The sequence below is a fragment of the Mustelus asterias genome, chromosome 1 (genome assembly GCF_964213995.1).
Source record: "Mustelus asterias chromosome 1, sMusAst1.hap1.1, whole genome shotgun sequence".
NCBI lineage: Eukaryota > Metazoa > Chordata > Chondrichthyes > Carcharhiniformes > Triakidae > Mustelus > Mustelus asterias.
Genome location: NC_135801.1, coordinates 184,992,514 through 185,017,690, shown reverse-complemented (window position 1 = coordinate 185,017,690; position 25,177 = coordinate 184,992,514). Strand labels below are relative to the sequence as shown.

At 42.7% G+C, this 25,177-nt stretch overlaps 1 protein-coding gene across 1 annotated transcript in view; it reads left to right on the top strand.

The window, feature by feature from the left end:
- atrn (attractin) overlaps nucleotides 1-8,899 on the top strand; it is a 394,947-nt gene extending 386,048 nt beyond the window's left edge. The window contains 1 exon segment of the mRNA XM_078199200.1: nucleotides 7,935-8,899. Coding sequence (XP_078055326.1) covers nucleotides 7,935-8,059 — 125 coding nt within the window. The 3' untranslated portion in view covers nucleotides 8,060-8,899.
- Nucleotides 8,900-25,177: the final 16,278 nt, after the last annotated feature.

Below are 25,177 nucleotides of genomic sequence, written 5' to 3'. Positions count from 1 at the left end.
TCCTGGATATAATTTGAAGTATTCAGCTCTATGCCTGGTCAAACAGTTCCAATGTTTAAAACAAAACTTTTGCTCGGTGGGGTCAAAAGAAGACTCTTTAAGCATGTGAAGGGCCGTGTTCTCTTGCTGTTTGGTAACTTTGACGAGGGAAGGAGTGAGGATTTGTGGCTACTCGGTTAACTTGCATAGAACAGTGTATTTCTGTAAAGCAGAAGAAAATGTTTGCTGTGTGGCCCCTCTGTAGTTTTCTCCTCTGACAGCATTCTGACATTTGATACTAATGTGTTCTTTGCTTCCAAATGAAATCCTGCTTTTAATTAAAGAATATTCTTTCCATACATCTTGACATAGAAAGCTGTATGTGCACAATTAAATCAAAATCCTATGTGGAAATGTAAAGGATAAGTTACAACCTCCGAGGTTTACAGCATGGAAGGCATTTGGCCTATTGTACCTCTTCTTGCTCATTGCTGGAACATGGGAAAAATAGGAGACCATTCAGCCCCTTGAGCCTGTTCTATTATTTAGCTAAATCATAGAATACCTACAGTGCACCAACTCTCCAAAAGAGCATCTTACCCTGGCCCACCCCTTGTCCCATTCCCTCAATCCCACGCATTTACCCTGCTTATCCCCCTAACCTACACATTTTAGAATCATAGAATTGTTACAGCAGAGAAGGAGGCCATTTGGCCCATATTGTCCATGCCAGCCCAAAGACACCCCGGTGCCCCTTTTAACCCTACCTTCCTGCCCCCGATTCATAGTCCTGTAGCTTACAGCACTTAAGGTGCTGATCCAGGTACTTTTTAAAAGAGGTTAGGCTCTCTGCCTCCATCACCAACTCAGGCAGCGAATTCCAGACATCCACAACTTTCTGTATAAAAAATATTCCTCTTTGCGTCCCTTCTACACTTACTGCCACTTATCTTAAATCTATGCCCCCGGTTCTAGAATTCTCCACCAAGAGAAACAATTGTATCCTGTCCACTCTTAGCTCTTCCACTTATAATTTTGTACACCTCAATCAAGTCACCCCTCAGCCTTCTTTGTTCCAAGGAAAATAATCCCAACCGATCCAATCTCTCCTCATAGCTGCACTTTTGTAACCCTGGCAACATTCTTGCAAACCTCCTCTGCACTCTCTCCAGAGTGGAAACCTCCTCTGCGCTCTCTCCAGAGTGGAAACCTCCTCTGCGCTCTCTCCAGAGTGTAAACCTCCTCTGCGCTCTCTCCAGAGTGTAAACCTCCTCTGCGCTCTCTCCAGAGTGTAAACCTCCTCTGCACTCGCTCCAGAGTGTAAACCTCCTCTGCACTCGCTCCAGAGTGTAAACCTCCTCTGCACTCGCTCCAGAGTGTAACCCTCCTCTGCGCTCTCTCCAGAGTGGAAACCTCCTCTGCACTCGCTCCAGAGTGTAAACCTCCTCTGCGCTCTCTCCAGAGTGTAAACCTCCTCTGCGCTCTCTCCAGAGTGTAAACTTCCTCTGCGCTCTCTCCAGAGTGTAAACCTCCTCTGCGCTCTCTCCAGAGTGTAAACTTCCTCTGCGCTCTCTCCAGAGTGTAAACCTCCTCTGCGCTCTCTCCAGAGTGTAAACTTCCTCTGCGCTCTCTCCAGAGTGTAAACCTCCTCTGCGCTCTCTCCAGAGTGTAAACTTCCTCTGCGCTCTCTCCAGAGTGTAAACCTCCTCTGCGCTCTCTCCAGAGTGTAAACTTCCTCTGCACTCGCTCCAGAGAAATTAGGTCCTTCCTGTAATATGGTGACACTAAGGGGCAATTTAGCATGGCCTGTCCACCTAACCTGCACATCTTTGGACTGTGGGAGGAAACCGGAGCGCCTGGAGCGACACAGAGAGAGCATGCAAATTCCACAGTCACCAAAGACCGGAATTGAGCCTTGGTCTCTGGCGTTGTGAGGCAACTGTGCCCCCGTGCCGCCCATGGCTGAACTGTAGCTCAGCTCTGTTTTATCCACCTCCAATCATATCCTTTGATACCCTTATTAGAAAAAAGTCAATCTCCATCTCAAAGGATTCAATTGTTGCAGCATTTGTGGGGAAGAGTACCAGTCACCTCTGTGGAAAAATGGTACAGAAATTAGATCCTGATTTCACTACTTCCAGACCAAGAGCAATTTAAAATCAATCTCACAACCCTGATGTCCTTCAGTATCCTTGTATCTTCCTGCACGTCAAATATTTACAAATTGTTCCTGTAAGATTGTAGTGATTTCTGTCCCAGAACCTTGCATAGAGTCATCGAGGTTTGCAGCATGGAAACGGGCCCTTCGGCCCAATTTGTCCATGCCGCCCTCTTTTTTTTAAACCCCTAAGCTAGTCCCAATTGCCCACGTTTGCCCATATACCCATCTTACCCATGTAACTGTCTAAATGCTTTTTAAAAGACAAAATTGTACCTGCTTTTATTACTACCTCTGGCAGCTTGTTCCAGACACATCACCCTCTGTGTGAAAAAATTCCCCCTCTGGACCCTTTTGTATCTTTCCCCTCTCACCTTAAACCTATGCCCTCTAGTTTTAGATTCCCCTACCTTTGGGAATGCTCCACTATTGTTATCCCTAACTTTGTCTTCATGTTTTAGCCTTATTTTAACTGCTTCATCAGTTGCCTAGACTGTAGGCTTTGGAGTTCCCTCTCTCGACCTTTGCCTTTCTCTCCTCCTTGGGGTCATTTTATAATGCCTAACTCTCTAACTGAGCTGTTGGTCACCTGTTATACCTAACTGGCCCAATGTCCTCTATTTACCTGATAACACTCCTGTGAGTGTCTTGGGACATATTCCTACATTAACAGTGCAATAGAAGTAAGTGCAGTTGTTTAGTTTTATTCCATGGAACTCTACATTTGGTACTTTATATTAATTCGTTTTGCTTTACCCTATTTTATTTCTAACACTGCATCCTATGTAAAGATTTCTCATTGCTAATCTGTTTGCTGATTTCTCTACCATGTTATTGTGGGTCAGATTCCTTTTCAGCTCTCTGAACCTTGCCTTTTTCCAGTTCAGCACCCTTATGTCTAACTTATCATTTTCTAGCCTTGCATTGAACCCATGTAGTAACCATTTCCCAATTCCTCTGTCCATCACTTGCTTGCACTACTTCATTTCCTAGAAATAAATAAGATCATAAGAAATAGGAGCAGGAGTAGGGCATTCGAACCCACTCTGCCATTCAGTAAGATCATCATAGAATTCCTGCAGTGTAGAAGGAGGCCATTTGGCCCATCGACTCTGCACTGACTCCCCGAAAGAGCATCTTGCCCAGGCCCACCCTGTAGCCTCATGCATTTAGATCATCAGAACACAAGAACTAGGAGCAGGAGGAGGCCATCTGGCCCCTCGAGCCTGCTCCGCCATTCAATAAGATCATGGCTGATCTTTTTATGGATTCAGCTCCACTTACCCGCCTGCTCACCATAACCCTTAATTCCTTTACTGTTCAAAAATTTATCTATCCTTGCCTTAAAAACATTCAATGAGGTAGCCTCAACTGCTTCACTGGGCAGGGAATTCCAAAGATTCACAACCCTTTGTGTGAAGAAGTTCCTCCTCAACTCGGTCCTAAATCTGCTTCCCCTTATTTTGAGGCTATGCCCCCTAGTTCTAGTTTCACCCACCAGTGGAAACAACTCCCCTGCTTCTATCTTATCTATTCCCTTTATAATCTTATATGTTTCTGTAAGATCCCCCCTCATTCTTCTGAATTCCAATGAGTATAGCCCCAGTCTACTCAGTCTCTCCTCATAAGCCAACCCTCTCACTCTGGAATCAACCTAGTGAATCTCCTCTGCACCCTCTCCAGTGTCAGTATATGCTTTCTCAAGTAAGGAGACCAAAACTGTACACAGTACTGCAGGTGTGGCCTCACCAGCACTTTATACAGCTGCAAAAAATCTCGCTGTTTTTAAACTCCATACTTCTAGCAATGAAGAACAAAATTCCATTTGCCTTCTTAATTACCTGCTACACCTGCAAACCAACTCCTTGAGATTCCTGCACAAGGACACCCAGGTCCCTCTGCACAGCAGCATGCTGCAATTTTTTACCATTTAAATAAAGTCCATTTTGCTGTTGTTCCTACCAAAATGGATGACCTCACATTTACCAACATTGTACTCCATCTGCCAGACCCTCGCCCACTCACTTAGACAATCTATATCCCTTTGCAGACTTTCAGCATCCTCTGCACACTTTGCTCTTCCACCCATCTTAGTGTCATCTGCGAATTTTGACACACTACACTTGGTCCCCAACTCCAAATCATCTATGTAAATCGTAAACAATTGCGGTCCCAACATTGATCCCTGAGGCACACCACGAGTCACTGATTGCCAACCAGAAAAACACCCATTTACCCCCACTCTTTGCTTTCTGTTAGCTAACCAATCCTCTATCCATGCAATACATTACCCGTAACACTGTGCACCTTTAGCTTATGTAGCAGTCTTTGGTGCGGCACCTTGTCAAATGTCTTCTGGAAATCCAGATACACCACATCCACAGGTTCCCCATTGTCCACTGCACATGTAATGTTCTCAAAGAATTCCACCAAATTAGTCAAACATGACCTGCCCTTCATGAACCCATACTGCATCTTACCAATGGGACAATTTAAATCCAGATGTCTCGCTATTTCTTCCTTGATGATAGATTCAAGCATTTTCCCTACTACAGAAGTTAAGCTAACCGGCCTATAGTTACCCGCCTTTTGTCTACCTCCTTTTTTAAACAGTGGCGTCACATTTGCTGTTTTCCAATCTGCGGGAACTACCCCAGAGTCCAGCGAATTTTGGTAAATTACCACTAGTGCATTTGCTATTTCTCCCGCCATCTTTTAGAACCCTGGGATGCATTCCATCAGGACCAGGAGACTTGTCTACCTTTAGCCCCATTAACTTGCCCAACACTACCTCTTTCGTGATAATAGTTTCTAGGTTCTCACCTGCCATAGCCTTCCTGTCATCAATTTTTGGCATGTTATTTGTGTCTTCCACTGGATTAGGTGGATTAGCCATTTACCATGGCTAATCCACCTAACTATACATCTTTAGACACTGCGGGGCAATTGGCAATTCAGCATGGTCAATCCACCTAACCTACACATCTTTGGACTGTTCCATCAATAATGGGTGATTGATTGTAGCCTTATTTCCAAATTCCAGCCTGCTCCCCATTTACCCTTGACTTCCTAGTAGATGAAAAATCTGTCTAGCTCAGCCTTGAATATCTTCAATGACCCAGCTTCTACTGCAGTCTTTGGAAGACCACACAAAGACCCTCCAAGAGAAAAAATCCTCCACTTCTCCATCTTAAATGTGAGAAGCCTTTTTTTTCAACTGTGCCCCCACTAGTTCTACATTCCCCAAGAAGGGAAACATCTCTTCAGCATCTACCCTTCAATCTTATGTTTCAATAACTTCACCTCTCATTCATCCAAATTCCAATGAGTATAGGCCAACCTGCTGAACATGCTCTCTTAAGGCAATGACTTCATCCCAAGAATCAACCTAGTTAACCTTCTCTGAATAGCTTTCAATGCAGAGATATCCCTCTTTAGGTAAGGAGACCAAAACTCTGGGTGTGGCCTCACCAATGCACAGTTGTGGCGAGACTTCTATACTTTTATTTTGTTCAATTCTTTCAAGGAATGTGGTGGGCATTGCTGGCAAAGCGAGCATTTGTTGCCCATCCCTAATTGCCTTTGATTAGAATGGCTTGATAGTCAAGAGTCAACCTTATTGCCATAGGCACATGTAGACCAGACCAGGTAAGGAAGGTGGGTTTCCTTCCCTAAGGAACATTATTGATACAGACAGTGATTGCAACAATCAAATGCAGTTTCATGCTCATTATTACTTAGACTAGCTTTTAATTCCAGATTTTATTCATTGAGTGTAAATTCCACCAGCTGCCATGGTGGGATTTGAACCCATGTCCCCAGAGTATTAACCTGGGTCTTTGGATTATGAGTCAAGTAACATTACCACTACCTCACTATCTCCCCTTGCAGTAAAGGCTACAAATTGTGTAAAGCTTCTGTCAAGCATGTTGACCCAGGAAAAGGTACAGAATACATTTTTAAAAGCATTCTGCACTTCACATGCATTGTCTTATTCCAGTCTACCTTGAAATACAGTAAATCACCCAAAGGTATTGCTCTCTTTTTATACGACTCTGAATTATTTGCAGATATCTCCCTCTATTCCATCACCAATGTTTAGCAGTGTGTGATACATAAGATTTGTACTGTTTACTGATTCTGTCCATATGGATTCTATCTCAACATAATCTCCTAGTATATTCTTCTGTCTGGTGTTGAGACTGTATTCTTCACTAAGACTATCACTCTACCGCTGCCGCACCCCCCCCCCCCCCCCCCCCCAAGCCTTCCCCTCTCCATCTCTCCTGTAAATGTTCTGACTTGGGATATTAAATTCCAAAGCCTGTCCAAGTTTAAACTGTGTCTCCACTATGGAACTCTCAGCTTTGTTTTGGATGCTTTGTATTTTCACATACTAGCTGATCCAAGTTTCTGGAACAACCTTTGAAAGTAGTTGGACAAGCTGAGGATTTTTTAAGATAAGCGTATGGGGTCATTGGCTTTATTACTGCCCATCGTGTATAAAAGGAGGAAATTATAACATTCTGCTTACCCCTGAGATGGAGTATTGTGTTCTTATCTTGGCACCACATTTTAATGACGGTGTCAAGGCCTTAAGAGAGGGCTCAAAACAGATTGATTAGAGTGATACCATAGATAAGGGACTTGAGTTAAGTGGAGAGACTGAGGTTGTCCTTAAAGCCAAGAAGCTTTCGGGGGGGGGGATTTGGTAGAAGTGTTCAATCTTGAATAGTTTTGATAGAGTAAATAAGGAGAATCTGTTTGCAGTGGCAGAAGGGTCAGTAACCAGAGGAAACAAAGTGATTGGAGAAGATCTAGAGGTGACATGAGGGAACTTTTTTTGCACCAGTTTGTTGAAATTTGAAGGGTACTGCCTGAAAGGGCAGATTCAGTCACAACTTTCAAAAGAGAATTGGATAAATAAAGAGAAAATATGCATTCAATGGGACGAGAGAGAGCGGGTGCGACTAATTAGATAGCTCTGCTAAAGACAAGAACTCTCCTTCAGTGCTGTAACATTCTCTGACTCCTGCTTCCCATTTTCCTAGTCTTGTTAATTTTCAATGACAGTATTTATACCTCTCACTTCATTTTCCTTCCCAAATAAATTCTTCCCCTCTGACATGCAGGTATTTTTCCCACCAAAAGAGCCCAAAATAAGCCAGAATGAGTCTATCGTGAGTTCACTACAAATCCAGCAGAGGTTCTTTCAAAAATTGAAACACTGAATTCATTTTTCAAATAAGCAGTTCAGGTTTTTAAAATTGTTATCCTATTTTTTTTTAAACTTAGCTTTAGTCCCTTTTAAGTCATAGAAATTTAAGTCCAGAAATAGGTTCTTTGTCCCACTGTGCCTGTGTCTTTGTCACCAGATTGAATTCTAATTCCACTCCTCATTCTCTTCAACTCCTTCGTTTTAGCAAATGTTTAAATATTGCAATTGGCTGAAAAGCTACTCAGGATAAAGCGTTCTGTCCCCATTGACTCTTTGTTAGTTTGAAAAATATTATTTCCAGGGATCTTTCCTGGGTTGGGGTTCCAAGTCTGCCATAAGGTATTAAGGCTACTAATGCATTGAGGTGCATTGAAGTACTTGCTGCAGGCATGTGAAGTTGGCACCCACTTCCTCTGCCTTCCCTATACTTGACCCACTTCTCACACCACACCCACGTGTGTGGAAAAACACACACGCCTGCACCCCATGTGACTTCGTGCCAGCCACATTGTTAATTTGTCAATAGCCATGTCGTAGCTTTTGGTGTACTAAACTTGTTTTGTTTTGTCCTTTCATTAGGTCTTGCTGTAGCCAGCGCATTAGTTGACATTTCCCAACAAAAATCAATGGACCACAAAGAAAAGTCTGGAGCCGTGCGGAACAGAAAACACCTCCCTCCTGCGCAGCCAGCCACCTGCATTTGACACTTCAAAGCCTCATTTTGTCGATCTCTGAAGGATTTTTAAAAAAAACTTAGCTTGCGGTGCCGGTCCACTTCCGTTCCGAGATTGTGGCCAAAAGAGACTAAAACCATTTTGAGAAACACATATCTCTCCATCTACCCCTCTTCTGTGCATGTGTGATATTTGCTCGCTGAAGATTATGTGCTAGTGTCTGTATTTCAAAGACAGAGGTTCTCACCGTGCCACATTTCTTTTTGTTTTTGCATTCACTTAGTGAAATCCCATTAAGACCACGTTGCCCAGAGAAGGAGGAAATGATGATCGAAAGCAATATCTGTTTTTTAAACATTTTTATTCATCCCTAGGAACTTCAGGTGAGGGAGGGCCAGAGAGAACTTTATAATTTCATGATGTATAAAAAAAGTGACAAGATTAAAATTATATTACATGCTTTTGACCATTGTAACAGATTACAGCTCTATTGTTAGGATGGGGGGGGAAGTAAGCACTGTCTGTCTCAAGTCACTAGGGCTGTCAGCTCTGTTGACTTGTTTCAGAATGATCACAGATCACATCTGCACAGGAACACTTAAAACATACCTCAGCTTGTATATAAAGAAATAGTCATTCAGAATCGCTACATCTCAACTTAATAACATCCAGGAGCCTTCCAAGAACACTACAGAACAAAAATTATTCTTGAGTAATACTACTTGCTGATTTGAATTTTTCTTTCTCTCCAGTTTTGTCCAGGTGAGCAGATAGCCTTGCACTTATTTCAATCCACAGGAAATTTGGTAAGAAACACTAAATCGGAGGAAATTTTCTGCATCGTTTTTAATAAAGGAAACTTGGTCATGATTTTTGTTTTCTCGCCCTGAAATATGAAAGTTAGTGAGCAATTGGTTCCGTTTAGATGTGACGCTTGAACTTTGTGAAGCTGCCTTGGCCGAACATGATGGAATAGTTCACCTGTGAAAGTGGTTTGCATGTCTAGTGGAGCTTGATCAACAATAAGTCTCGATCAAATTCTACATATAAGCTTTTATTGGTAAGATCCTATCATCAACAGTAATTATCCACTTTTCATGATGACTTTGGAGGGCTGTTCATTCTGTGATTTGGGTGCTCTGTACTAACGTCATGTCTTTAACACTTGCTGCCAGCCAACTGGGGTGGCGCGGAGGCACAATGATTAGCACTGCTGCCTCACAGCGCCAGGGACCCGGGTTCAATTCTGGCCTCGGGTGCCTGTCTGTGCTGAGTCTGCACATTCTCTCAGTGTCTGCGTGGGTTTCCTCCTGGCACTCCGGTTTCCTCCTGCAGTCCAAATATGTGCAGGTTAGGTGGATTGGCCATGAAAAATTGCCCCTTAATGTCAAGGGGTTTAGGAGGGTAAATAAGTGGGGTTACAGGGACAGGACAGGACCTGGGTGGGATTGTTGTCAGTGCAGGCTCGATGGGCCAAATGGCCACCTTCTGCACTATGAACAGAATATTGTTTAACTTTTCTGTTGTGACCACCTTTTATAGATGTGAAAAACAAACTTTCCACACTTTGCTGTTTTACAGGAAACCTTGATACACAAACTATGATGGTCTTATGATCTGAAAGCTTGTTAAGCCCATTGATGTTGTAGGTTGCTCTTTTCAGCTGAACTGCTTGATCAGCTTTGCTGAGCCAATAATGTTGTAATTATAGATTAAAAACTGGAAATGATGGCGATTTAAATTATAAATTAAGAATGCTGGAAACACAGGTCAATCAACATCTGTGGAGGGATCAGATAGATCAGTGTTTTCAGCGCAGTTCTCATGCAAAACTTCAACTTGATCAGTGTGTTAAAAAGAATGATTAGAAATTATTGTTTTAGATGTAACCATTCATCAAAAATAGTTCTTGCATTACATTACATCAAAAATGTTCATCTTTAATTTCTTTTTCAACTGTTGAAATGCCACAGTGTGATTCCAACAGCTTTTGAAGCAAAATTGTTTCAGAGCTTCCAGCATTTGCAACTATCTCTGAATCACTCCTCCTTTGTTATTCCCGCTGAATTCTCTATCACAATTGACTAACCTAAAAACCAGCATTAGTGCACGTTCAAATGTAATTCAACTGTTCCAAAACTCACAACTATCAAAAAACTGAACTGATACTAATTTAATTCATGGCATTCGAGCAACCCAGAAATATAATGATGACAGATACTGATCACTCTCCAACACTGATACAAGAAGGCCCAGGGAATCAATATAAAAGTAAGGACTTTCAGGACTTAATAAAAATAGCAACATAATAAAGATTAGCAAGGCTCAATCCCATCTCGAACTATATTCATGGTAATGATTCAGGATTGTGCAAGGAAATTGACCCGTTCCAAAATGTTTACTTGAGTCTTTTCCACAGTGTTAACAGCACATTGTACTGGCATTGTACTGACTCAGTCATTCAATAAGAAGTTTAACAACACCAGGTTAAAGTCCAACAGGTTTATTTGGTAGCAAAAGCCACACAAGCTTTCGAGGCTCTGAGCCCCTTCTTCAGGTGAGTGGGAATTCTGTTCACAAACAGAACTTATAAGACACAGACTCAATTTACATGAATAATGGTTGGAATGCGAATACTTACAACTAATCCAGTCTTTAAGAAACAAAACAATGGGAGTGGAGAGAGCATCAAGACAGGCTAAAAAGATGTGTATTGTCTCCAGACAAGACAACCAGTGAAACTCTGCAGGTCCACGCAACTGTGGGAGTTACAAATAGTGTGACATAAATTCTGATTCTAGGATCGCATGATAAAGACTCAGGAGGAAAAAAGCAGAAATATTTATGTGAAATAGTGTGACATAAACCCAATATCCCGGTTGAGGCCGTCCTTGTGTGTGCGGAACCTGGCTATCAGTTTCTGCTCCGCGACTCTGCGCTGTCGTGTGTCGCGAAGGCCGCCTTGGAGAACGCTTACCCGAATATCAGATATTCGGGTAAGCGTTCTCCAAGGCGGCCTTCGCGACACACGACAGCGCAGAGTCGCGGAGCAGAAACTGATAGCCAGGTTCCGCACACACAAGGACGGCCTCAACCGGGATATTGGGTTTATGTCACACTATTTCACATAAATATTTCTGCTTTTTTCCTCCTGAGTCTTTATCATGCGATCCTAGAATCAGAATTTATGTCACACTATTTGTAACTCCCACAGTTGCGTGGACCTGCAGAGTTTCACTGGCTGTCTTGTCTGGAGACAATACACATCTTTTTAGCCTGTCTTGATGCTCTCTCCACTCCCATTGTTTTGTTTCTTAAAGACTGGATTAGTTGTAAGTATTCGCATTCCAACCATTATTCATGTAAATTGAGTCTGTGTCTTATAAGTTCTGTTTGTGAACAGAATTCCCACTCACCTGAAGAAGGGGCTCAGAGCCTCGAAAGCTTGTGTGGCTTTTGCTACCAAATAAACCTGTTGGACTTTAACCTGGTGTTGTTAAACTTCTTACTGTGTTTACCCCAGTCCAACGCCGGCATCTCCACATCATGTCAGTCATTCAACCCAGGGCACTTTCCAAGGTCAGTGGCCAAACCATGCACACCAGAGATTAACGTGCATTATAGAAAACTTGAATATTTGGCACTGGGGAAACCAGTTTGTCATTTGATTTTTGTTCCTATTTATTCCCATTGGGGTGAGGACAAGACAGCTTAGGGTACTGCATCTCTTTAACTGACAGTGTCGTTTGGAGTATTGGTAGGGCTGGTCGTCATCCTTATTGATTTGGAGCAATGTATTTTTTTAATCTTCCAGGAAGCCGCACTGCATTATCCCTGTGCTGTAGATACGTAATGGCAGCCAAAACTTTGGTGGCTTCGAAACACGATGAGTAAAATCATAATCTGGAATCTAAATGCTTCCCTAAAATTCAATGGAATAAATTAGGAAAAGTACATGCTGATGGGGTTTGAGCTCCTGGTCTGTTTGTCAAAAGGGCATTGACAGTAATTGGATTAGCTGGTCAGGTGGCACACCCCTTCGGCTTTTTTATAGCTTGGAGGTGGTATTACTTTTACACTCACTAGATTTTAAATATTGGGGACTTCTTTTAAACTAAAGTTCCTTCAGCATTCATAGATAGTCAAACTTTGGACTGGAAGGAAAGCCAGAAAGGCACCTTGCAAACTGAAGTAGAAACATGTACACGTGGGGAGGCTTTTGTTTGAACAATTTATTCTTTAATAACATTTTTGTCATAGAGTTAAAGCTAGTTGGAGAACTTATCTTTTATCAAGAAGCAGAAACAGTCAACCTATTTTTCTTTCCTCTTCATAAGATTAAAAGGTAATTTATGATTGGTGCAGCTCTAGTTTCCCCTTGCTTTTCACTTTTATATCTTCCTTATAAAATTATTTGCATTGTCTTGCTATCTATGAAGAGGAGGAACGAGTAACTACTGACTGGTTGAGCTAGTTCACAAGCTCACATTTTCTTTTGTCTTAAAGTAAAGCAGGAATATTAACAATTCTCCTCTTGTCCTCCTCTCCATGAATAATTTTGCTCATTATTATTATACAGATGGGACTGGAAACCATACCTGGCCACTTGGGCCGTGAGTACAAAACTGAGACAGGACTCTTTTTTTAAATTCCTACATGGACGTGGGCATTGTTGCCAAGGCCAGCGTTTGTTGCTCATCTCTATTGAGCTTGAGAAATATAGTATAGATATAGCACTTTATTGTATTTACAATGAGGATGAGTTATTTTCTCCTCAATCATGCATGCTTTGAATCAGATAGAACTTACAAATGCTGGCAGCTGGAATAATGAAGGAGGATTTAAATTTGGTCCTTTGGTCTCTTATCAATTCTGTGAGGAATCAGCCTGTATTCCTTAATGCTATTGTGAAGTCGTCCTCTTATCCCCTATTAACCCTTTAATTTCTTCATCCAAACCTTGCATTAGCTCTGGGTGACATAAGTCTGTATGGCAACACTATTGTTCTTTAACCTGCCTCTCCAGGCACTTTTGGATGAGCTGGTTATAGTGAGCCGAAACCTTGTAAATCTAATCCAAGTATCAGCACCCTCCTGTTGGGTATGCTTTTACAGCTCCCACATGAAGTAAATGAAGGCCTTTTCAAATAAATCAATTTTCCTATCCAGGCTCAACTTCCTTAGATGTAAAACAAATTGCTGCTCTTTTATGTCTGAGTGTCTAAAAGCAACAATTCAGGAAGGCGAGCAGCTGATAAGGAGGCATGAACTTGTAAACATTACACCTTGTTAAATAAAGCAGTAGAGCCCTGACTATCTGCTCAACAAGAGTGCTCTCCCGGTGTACTGGTCAACATACCTCTCCTCATCAATTCCACCAGAAAGAGATTAACAAATCATTAATGTGGCATCTTGGTGTGCGCAAACTGGCTGCTGTGTATCCCTAAAGCTTAAAGTTTTAAAGTTAAAGTTAAAAGTTTACTTATTAGTGTCACAAGTAGGCTTACATTAACACTGCAATTAAGTTACTGTCCCCTATTTCAATTCAACATTAACCCATTGAATGGAAGCACATTGGAATATCTTGAGTTTGTGATGAGGTGCTGTGCAAATATAGATTTTTTTTCTCGGCAATTTATTAGGCATGGAGGAGTTCACGCTATAAGCTTCTGAGGCTTCTGGGAGATGGAGATAGAGACTCACTTCTTGCTGTTAACCAGCTTTCAGACAGGCTTGATGCATTTACCCATCCATTGCAAGAGGTAGTTTCTTTCTTCCTTCAGCATTTGAACCTTTAAGGCGTTCAGCAATCCCTCTCCTTACCGTAGAAATGTGTCCCTTATCCATGCTAACATTTTATTGCTTCTAATTTATTTCTTAAAATTCAAGAACTTTTTAAATACTCAAAAGTTACAAACATACAAATTAGGAACAGGAGTAGGCCACTCAGCCCCTTGAGCCTAGTCCACCATTCAATGAGATCATGGCTGATCTAATTTTAACCTCAATTTCACATTCCTGCCTACCCCCGATAACCTTTCACCCCCTTGCTTAATAAGAATCTTATCTAGTTCTGCTTTAAAAGATATTCAAAGACTGTGCTTCAACCATCTTTTGAGGAAGGGAATTCCAAAGTGTCTCAACCCTCAGAGAAAATAAATTCTCATTTCTGTCTTAAATGGGTGACCCTTAATTTTAGACAGTGACGCCTAGTTCTAGACTCTCCCACAGAAGGAAACACCCTCTCCACATCCACTTTATCAAGTCTCTTTAGGATCTTATGTTTAAATGAAGTCACCTTTGAAACTAGCGGATACAAGCCCAACATGTCCAACCTTTTGTAATAAGACAACCTGCCCATTCCAGGTATTAATCCATAAATTTACTGAGTTGATTCCACCTTTCTTTATCCACTATTACTGGGTCTCTGTTTGAAATTAACCAGGGCTAACAGTTGGCTCTGACGAAGGGTTATCTAGACTCAATGTAGGCTCTATCCTCTCCCCCCAGATACTGTCAGACCTGCTGAGATTTTCTAGCACTTTCTGTTTTTGTTGGCCTAACTGGCTGTTGGAAGTAACTGAAATTAGCCTCAACCTAAGTTTGCAAGATGAAATTACTTACTGAAGCTCATTTTTAGGCTGTAATTGAAAACTATTTGATAGGCAACTCAGTTGCCTATATTATTTTTCCTTCCTTCTCCTTCAACTCCCACATACACAACCAATGAGAGCTAGACTATTGACATATTTTACCCTTTCGATACTTGATCTCAACATTTTGAATGTTGCATTCTGTATAGGTCAATAACAGGTGCATGTTATCTTGAATTAGCTTTCATTTGGGTTTACAGTTCACCCATAATCAACCTATTCAACTTCCTTTCACCTTGTCGCATATGAATATAAAATAAACGAGGTTATGTCATTAACAAGTGGATTGTATCTTCAAAAGTACTGTTAAACATTTTTGTAAAATCATACGAAGGATGCACAGTGCAGCTTGTTTATCTTTAAACAAGTGTCACATTTTGCCCTTCCAGTTAGCCACTTTTGCATTTTGTCCCAGTTCCAGAAGGGGAGCGGGTTCGACTTTGCTGCATCCCTTAAGAAAACCCAAAGCAATAGTTGAGAATTGTATTGTTAGTCGAGTGGAGTATTATACTGTTGAGCTGGGATCTTATCTTTAAAAATGCAGAGAGAGATTGTTAAAATTAAAAATGTAAATACTTTAATCTCCATGGGAGGGGAGTGCAGAATCTGGTCTTCACTAACAAATTTACAATATTCTAATTAGCTGTAGTAATCAAGTAAATTTGGACAATTTTTTAATTGCTAATTTGGATCAAACCTTGAAATTGGAGCATTGAAAAATTGCAGATACAGAACTTTGAATGAAAATTTGTTGTTTTCTTTGGGAGTCGATAAATTCTACTTTAGGAAAACGTTTTTTTAATGCTTAGCAGAATGCGTAGCCTGTTGTGCAATGCAAAAGTGCTTTAACATCAAGTGTTAGAGTTGAAAATTTGTCATGTCGCCGGGTGCATTGTTTCCATAATATATAGAAGCAGCAAATCCTCTAACTTTTTTTTCCATTAGCTGGGAGAGCTGCTATAGAAAATTCTGTAGGGATAATAGGTTCCTGCAGTTATATGATGTGACACTGGTGATTGGGCTGCTGAGATGTCAGCAAATTTGGAGTTTATTTTATTAACTGATATGGAAGTCTAGCATCTTGCTGCAACTCATTACAAAGATATAGCAGGTCCATCAGCATGTGAGTACAATAAAGACAAATTGGAGGTTCTGAAAAAGACGTAACCTCCCTTTGTCTCGAGATGCTGACGGACTTGCTGAGTATTGTCATCATCATCTGTTTTCGTTTCAGATTTTCATCATATGCTGTATGTAATGTTCCCACACACAAATCACCCCCAGTAAACCAAGTAGGCTTAAATTAATGTGAGATGTGGTACAGGAAAACCTAGGGGTTTTAAATTCTAGTGATATCACAGCAAAGAGACTGAAAGATAATGTTTAACGAACGCCACATTTTATTGAAGTGCCCACACAATCCCACCTTATGTGCATATCTGAAAATGTGCATGCATTGTCTTTTGGATGGTAGCTATCTTCATTTTGTACAATCACTGTGTTTAGTCAAATTGCTGTCTGTTGAGAGGGGAGAAAAATACCCAACTGGAATAACATTCTGGAGCCTACCTGGACTTGTGCGTTTAACTGGTCTGGTACTCATTTCTTTAATAAAGTGACCAAACAGTAGAAATATTGAGCCTGTCCTTGAACTACTACCTTGGGCAATCCAGAAAGAGGAGAATTCAACAATGTAAAAAAAGAGATTATTTTTTGGAAAAGAAGTGGTGGTATTTTGGAAAATTATTGACATAACTTTCCAAACTTTTCTAAAATGTACTGCATTGCAAAAAGAAAAGGAGATTGGTAAGTCACTGGTATCCTAAGGATCAAGCATGATGGTGACTTCACCTTCCGGAATCCCAAAATGGAATTGGATTTTACCATTGTTTTGGGGATTACATCTCAGTCGTGTTGTGTTTTGGTGTAAAACTGGATTTATGTACTTGGGGCCTGCTAGCCCAGTGATGATAGCAAAGATATTCAATCCTTCCTGATTGCTGCTCACCAGAAGAGTGTGAAGTCTCCCCGCTCCTATCTCCTTCCCTCCTAATTCTGTAAATATGCCCTATCTTAACAGATGCACACAGCAAAGAATTGTACTTGAAACCTTGGGACCAGCTGCTCACTAGTCTTTCCCTGATGTATCATTTCCCTGATCCCTGAATGTGTGTTAATCCTGAACCATGAGCTGTGAAAACGCACAACAAGGCATCATATAAGCCAATGGCTGATTTTTCTGTAAAGTCTTCACTTACTGCTTCCAGAATGTTCTTCCTGTACTCTTACTTCCATGTGCATAAAATTAGTAGTTTGTTAATATGTATAATTTAGCATCAATTGCACTGGTATGTAAATATTGAGTAAGTATTGTGAACCGTTTCACTGCGGGGGGGGCGGGGGGATTATCGAGGGTAACATTTAGGATTGCACTTTTTCGTATAATTTTTGTATTGTAAAATAACAGCTAATTTAATGGTTGAAATTTGAATTGAAATGAAAATAATGGAGGACTTCAAAATGGGGGAAAAGGTCTGTAATACACATGTAAATAAAGGATGAAATTTCACTGAAATAAAACTAGCTCCAGTTGTGATACTGTGCACATGAAGGTGATTTCCTTTATTGCAACAGTGACTACCTGTCAGATTCTTGTCGTCTGTGCAGCACTTTGGAGGTTGTAAAAAAATTATTTTGTATAAATGCAAGTTCACTCATTGTGAATTTCCACGCAAGATAATGTTTTTAACTGTATCGGATATTACACGCCCTTTTTAGTTTATAGGCTCAAGGAAGGAGGTAAATTGCAGCAACATACCTCTTGTTGTGACCCCCCCCCCCCAGCCCCAAGCACATTCACTTCTGCGTTAATTTTATGCTGTTCTCACGTGTCTTAAAACAATGCTTCAGAGGCGGTCAGGATCATGCTACCGCGTGATTACTATCATGATTGAGCAGCACTCTAATACTCTCTTACTCACTCTATTGTAGACAATGAATAAACATTTGAGCCTGGTGCTGGAGAGATTGAGAGTTTTCTGTACATGAATCAGGGGAGATGGACAGGTGGCAAAATCAGCACAGAAGCATGAGTGCTGTGCAAAATGCCAGGCTACAACAGCAAGTAGCTCGTGCTGTCAATCATGAAGTGCCCTTCAGAGAATATGCTTAGTGTCTCCATTGTACAAAGTTGGGGATAATCCCAGTATTATAGAACCATAGAAAATTACAGCTCAGAAACAGACCTTTTGGCCCTTCTTCTCTGCGCCGAACCTTTTTTTGTCTAGTCCCACTGACCTGCACTTGGACCATATCCCTCCACACCCCTCTCATCCATGAACCCGTCCAAGTTTTTCTTAAACGTTAAAAGTGACCCCGCATTTACCACTTTATCCGGCAGCTCATTCCACACTCCCACCACTCTCTGCGTGAAGAAGCCCCCCCTAATATTCCCTTTAAACTTTTTTCCTTTCACCCTTAACCCATGCCCTCTGGTTTTTTTCTCCCCTAGCCTCAGTGGAAAAAGCCTGCTTGCATTCACTCTATACCCATCAAAATCTTATACACCTCTATCAAATCTCCCCTCAATCTTCTACGCTCCAGGGAATACAGTCCCAACCTATTCAATCTCTCTCTGTAACTCAGCTTCTCAAGTCCCGGCAACATCCTTGTGAACCTTCTCTGCACTCTTTCAACCTTATTTACATCCTTCCTGTAACTAGGTGACCAAAACTGTACACAATACTCCAAATTCAGCCTCACCAATGCCTTATATAACCTTACCATAACACTCCAACTTTTATACTCGATACTCTGATTTATAAAGGCCAATGTACCAAAGGCACTCTTTACGACCCTATCCACCTGTGATGTCACTTTTAGGGAATTCTGTACCTGTATTCCCAGATCCCTCTGTTCAACTGCACTCTTCAGAGTCCTACCATTTACCCTGTACGTTCTTCTTTGGTTTGTCCTTCCAAAGTGCAATATCTCACACTTGTCTGCGTTAAATTCCATTTGCCATTTTTCAGCCCATTTTTCCAGTTGGTCCAAATCCCTCTGCAAGCTTTGAAAACCTTCCTCACTGTCCACTACACCTCCAATCTTTGTATCATCAGCAAACTTGCTGATCCAATTTACCACATTATCATCCAGATCATTGATATAGATGACAAACAACAATGGACCCAACACCGATCCCTGCGGCACACCACTAGTCACAGGCCTCCACTCAGAGAAGCAATCCTCCACAACCACTCTCTGGCTTCTTCCATTGAGCCAGTGTCTTATCCAATTTACTACCTCCCCATGTATACCTAGCGACTGAACCTTCCTAACTAACCTCCCATATTCTGTTAAAGTAATTATTCTCATCTCCATGAGGAAATGGAACGCACTCCAAAAGGGGGGAAAATGTAGAGCAAGGAGTGGGAGAAATTGGACAGTGATCAATGGGAAATTATAGAACATTACAGCGCAGTACAGGCCCTTCGGCCCTCGATGTTGCGCCAACCAATGGAACCAATCTAAAGCCCCTCTAATCTACACTATTCCAATATCATGCATATGTTTATCCAATAACCATTTGAATGCTCTTAATGTTGACGAGTCCACTACTGATGCAGGCAGGGCATTCCATGCCCTTACTACTCTCTGAGTAAAGAACCTACCTCTAACATCTGTCCTATATCTCTCACCCCTCAATTTAAAGCTATGTCCCCTCGTGCTAGCCATCACCATCCGAGGAAAAAGGCTCTCACTATCCATCCTATCTAATCCTCTGATCATCTTGTATGCCTCTATTAAGTCACCTCTTAACCTTCTCTCTAACGAAAACAACCTCAAGTCCATCAGCCTTTCCTCATACGATTTTCCCACCATACCAGGCAACATCCTGGTAAATCTCCTCTGCACCCTTTCCAACACTTCCACATCCTTCCTGTACTGCGGCGACCAGAACTGTACGCAATACTCCAAGTGCAGCCGCACCCCAGAGTTTTGTACAGTTGCAGCATGACCTCCTGGTTCGGAAACTCAATCCCTCTACCAATAAAAGCTAAGACACCGTACGCCTTCTTAACAACCCTATCAATCTGGGTGCCAACTTTCAGGGATCTATGCACATGGACACCCAGATCCCTCTGTTCATCCACACTACCAAGTATCTTACCATTAGCCCAGTACTCTGTATTCCTGTTACTCCTTCCAAAGTGAATCACCTCACACTTTTCCGCATTAAACTCCATTTGCCACCTCTCAGCCCAGCTCTGCAGCTTATCTATGTCCCTCTGTAACCTGCCACTTCCCTCCGCATTGTCTACAACTCTACCGACTTTAGTGTCATCCGCAAATTTACTAATCCATCCTTCTACGCCCTCATCCAGGTCATTAATAAAAGTGACAAACAGCAGTGGCCCCAAAACAGATCCTTGCGGTACACCACTAGTAACTGAACTCCAGGATGAATATTTCCCATCAACCACCACCCTCTGCTTTCTTCCAGCTAGCCAATTCCTGATCCAAACCACTAAATCACCCTCAATCCCATGTGTCCGTATTTTCTGCAAAAGCTTACCATGGGGAACCTTATCAAACGCTTTACTGAAATCCATATACACCACATCATCCACCTCTTTGGTCACCTTCTCAAAGAACTCAATAAGGTTTGTGAGGTACGACCTACCCTTCACAAAACCATGCCGACTATCCCTAATCAAATTATTCCTTTCTAGGTGATTATAAATCCTATCTCTTATAATCCTTTCCAAAACTTTGCCCACAACAGAAGTAAGGCTCACCGGTCTATAATTACCAGGGTTGTCCCTACTCCCCTTCTTGAGCAAGGGGGCAACATGTGCTATCCTCCAGTCTTCTGGCACTGTTCCTGTAGACAATGACGACACGAAGATCAAAGCCAAAGGCTCTGCAATCTCTTCTCTAGCCTCCCAGAGAATCCTAGGATAAATCCCATCCGGCCCAGGGGACTTATCTATTTTTACCCTTTCCAGAATAGCTAACACCTCCTCCTTATGAACCTCAATCCTGTCCAGTCCAACAGCCTGCATCTCAGAACTCCCCTCGACAACACTTTCCCTCTCCTGTGTGAATACCAACGAAAAATATTCATTTAGTGCCTCTCTTATCTCTTCAGACTCCACGCACAACTTCTCACTACTTTCCTTGACTGGCCCTAATCTTACCCTAGTCATTCTTTTACTCCTGACATACCGATAGAAAGCTTTTCCTGACACAGTATGTAGATAGACCAACAAGAGGCGAGGCCACATTGGATTTGGTACTGGGTAATGAACCAAGCCAGGTGTTTTCCTTGATCCTACCTGCCAAAGACTTCTCATGTCCCCTCCTGGCTCTTCTTAGCTCTTTCTCTAGGTCCTTCCTGGCTAACTTGTAACTCTCAAGTGCACTAACTGAGCCTTCACGTCTCATAACATAAGTCTCCTTCCTCTTCACAAGAGATTCAACCTCCTTAGTAAACCACGGTTCCCTTACACGACTGCTTCCTCCCTGCCTGACAGGTACATATTTATCAAGGACGTGTAGTAGCTGTTCCTTGAACAAGTTCCACATTAAAATTGTGCCCATCCCCTTCAGTTTCCTTCCCCAACCTATGCCAGCTAAATCTTGCCTAATCGCATCGTAATTTCCTTTCCCCCAGCTATAACTCTTGCCCTTTGGTATATACCTATCCTTTCCCATTGCTAAGGTAAACGTAATCGAATTGTGGTCACTGTCACCAAAGTGCTCACCTACCTCCAAATCTAACACCTGGCCTGGTTCATTACCCAGTATCAAATCCAATGTGGCCTCGCCTCTTGTTGGTCTATCTACATACTGTGTCAGGAAGCCTTCCTGCACACACTAGACAAAAACTGACCCCTCTAAAGTACTCGAACTATAGCTTTTGCAGTCAATATTTGTAAAGTTAAAGTCCCCCAGAACAACTACCCTGTTACTTTCGCTCCTATCCAGAATCATCTTTGCAATCTTTTCCTCTTTTGCGGGCAGAGGAGTGAGTGGGAAGCAGAGTGTGAGCTTTAAGGCTTTGGCTCACAGGGCTTAGGCAGAAAGGGCGAGCAGGGGTGAGTTTAATTCATTTTTGCTGTTTCTACCTGGTACTGGGAAGGTATCTAGAGGGGATGGGTGTGCAGGCAGTGCTATGTTCCTCTTGCACTATGAGGTGAGGGACGACGACAGTGTCCCTGCTGATTACACCTGTGGGAAGTGCACCCATCTGCAGCTCCTCCAAAACCGTGTTAGGGAACTGGAGCTGGAGTTGGATGAACTTAGGATCATTAGGGACGCAGAGGTGGCCATAGACAGAAGCTTTAGGAATACAGTTACTCCGAGGAATGAAAACAGATGGGTGACGGTGAGAGGGGCTGGGAGGAAGCAGTCCGTGCAGGGATCCCCGGTGGTCGTTCCCCTTAGCAACACGTATTCCGCTTTGGATACGGTTGAGGGGGATGACATACCAGTGGTGAGCCGCAGTGAGAGGATCTCCAGCACTGTGTCCGTCTCTGTGGCTCGGGAGGGTAAGGGGCCGAGCGGGAGGGCAATAGTTATTGGGGACTCGTTAGAGGGATAGATAGGAGGTTCTGTGGCAGCAAAAGAGACTCACGGATGGTATGTTGCCTACCGGATGCCAAGGTCCGTGACGTCTCAGACCGTGTTTTCCAGATTCTGAAGGGGGAGGGGAAACAGTCACAAGTCGTGGTACATATTGGTACCAATGACATAGGTAAGAGAAGGGACGTGGAATTAGAGCAGGAATTTCTGGAGCTGGGCTGGAAGCTGAGAGCCAAGACGAAACATGTGGTCATCTCTGGTACGTTGCCGGTGCCACGTGATAGCGAGTTGAGGAACAGGGAGAGAGTGCAGTTAAATATGTGGTTGCAGGGATGGTGTAGGAGGGAGGGTTTCAGATACGTGGATAATTGGAACACATGCTGGGGAAGTTGGGGCCTGTACAAACAGGACGGGGTGCACGTGAACCAGAGGGACACCAATATTCTAGGAGGGAAATTTGTTACGGCTCTTCAGGGGGGTTTAAACTAATTTGTCAGGGGAGTGGGAAAAGGAGTTGTAGTCCAAAAGTCAGTGAGGGTGGTGAGGTATTGGGGAAGGTATCAGGGTCAAGGGTGGGTACCGGTAGACAGGAAGGTGGGTTGAAGTGTGTCTACTTCAATGCAAGGAGCATCCGGAACAAGGTAGATGAACTTGGGGCGTGGATTGGTACTTGGGACTACGATGTTGTGGCCATTACAGAGACGTGGGTAGAACAAGGACAGGAATGGTTGTTGGACGTTCCGGGGTATAGATGTTTCAGTAAGTGTAGGGAAGCTGGTAAAAGAGGTGGAGGAGTGGCATTGTTAATCAAGGATAGTTTAACGGCTGCGGAAAGGCACTTCGAGGGGGATCTGCACACTGAGGTAATATGGGCTGAGGTTAGAAATAGGAAAGGAGCGGTCACGTTGTTAGGAGTTTACTATAGGCCCGCAAATAGTAATAGAGATGTGGAGGAAGAAATTGCTAAGCAGATTATGGATATGTGTGGGGGTCACAGGGTAGTTGTCATGGGGGACTTTAACTTTCCAAATGTTGATTGGAACCTTTGTAGGTCAAATAGTTCGGATGGGGCAGTTTTTGTGCAGTGTGTGCAGGAGGGTTTCCTGACGCAATATGTGGATAGGCCGACAAGAGGTGAGGCCACATTGGATTTGGTACTGGGAAATGAACCAGGCCAAGTGTTAGATTTGGTTGTGGGAGAGCACTTTGGAGATAGTGACCACAATTCGGTGTCTTTTGTTATTGCAATGGAGAGGGATGAGGCCGTACGGCAGGGCAAGGTTTACAATTGGGGGAGAGGTAATTATGATGCGATTAGGCAAGAATTAGGGGGCATAAGTTGGGAACAGAAACTGTCAGAGAAAGGAACTAATGAAAAGTGGAACTTTTTCAAGGAACAAATACTGGATGTCCTTGATAGGTATGTCCCTGTCAGGCAGGGAGGAAATGGCCGAGTGAGGGAACCATGGTTCACGAAAGAGGTGGAATGTCTTGTGAAAAGGAAGAGGGAAGCTTATGTAGGGATGAGGAAACAAGGTTCAGATGGCTCGATTGAGGGTTACAAGGTAGCAAGGAATGAGCTGAAAAAGGGGCTTAGGAGAGCTAGGAGGGGACACGAGAAGTCCTTGGCGGGTCGGATCAAGGAAAACCCCAAGGCTTTTTACTCTTATGTGAGGAATAAAAGAATGACCAGGGTGAGGTTAGGGCCAGTCAAGGACAGTAGTGGGAACTTGTGTATGGAGTCAGTAGAGATAGGAAAGGTGATGAATGAATACTTTTCTTCAGTGTTCACCAAGGAGAGGGGCCATGTTTTTGAGGAAGAGAAGGTGTTACAGGCTAATAGGCTGGAGGAAATAGAGGTTCGGAGGGAGGATGTCCTGGCAGTTTTGAATAAACTGAAGGTCGATAGGTCCCCTGGGTCTGATGAAATGTATCCTAGGATTCTTTGGGAGGCAAGGGATGAGATTGCAGAGCCTTTGGCTTTGATCTTTGGGTCCTCACTGTCCACGGGGATGGTGCCAGAGGACTGGAGAATGGCGAATGTTGTTCCTCTGTTTAAGAAAGGGAATAGAAATGACCCTGATAATTATAGACCTGTTAGTCTTACTTCGGTGGTTGTAAATTGATGGAAAAGGTCCTTAGAGATGGGATTTACGACCATTTAGAAAGATGCGGATTAATCCGGGATAGTCTGCACGGATTCGTGAAGGGCAAGTCGTGCCTCACAAATTTGATAGAATTTTTTGAGGAGGTAACTAAGTGTGTTGATGAAGGTAGGGCAGTTGATGTCATATACATGGATTTTAGTAAGGCGTTTGATAAGGTCCCCCATGGTCGGCTTATGATGAAAGTGAGGAGGTGTGGGATAGAGGGAAAGTTGGCCGATTGGATAGGTAACTGGCTGTCTGATCGAAGACAGAGGGTGGTGGTCGATGGAAAATTTTCGGATTGGAGGCAGGTTGCTAGCGGAGTGCCGCAGGGATCAGTGCTTGGTACTCTGCTCTTTGTGATTTTTATTAATGACTTAGAGGAGGGGGCTGAAGGGTGGATCAGTAAATTTGCTGATGACACCAAGATTGGTGGAGTAGTGGATGAGGTGGAGGGCTGTTTTGTAGGCTGCAAAGAGACGTAGATAGGATGCAAAGCTGGGCTGAAAAATGGCAAATGGAGTTTAACCCTGATAAATGTGAGGTGATTCATTTTGGTAGGACAAATTTAAATGTGGATTACAGGGTCAAAGGTAGGGTTCTGAAGACTGTGGAGGAACAGAGAGATCTTGGGGTCCATATCCACAGATCTCTAAAGGTTGCCACTCAAGTGGATAGAGCTGTGAAGAAGGCCTATAGTGTGTTAGCTTTTATTAACAGGGGGTTGGAGTTTAAGAGCCGTGGGGTTATGCTGCAACTGTA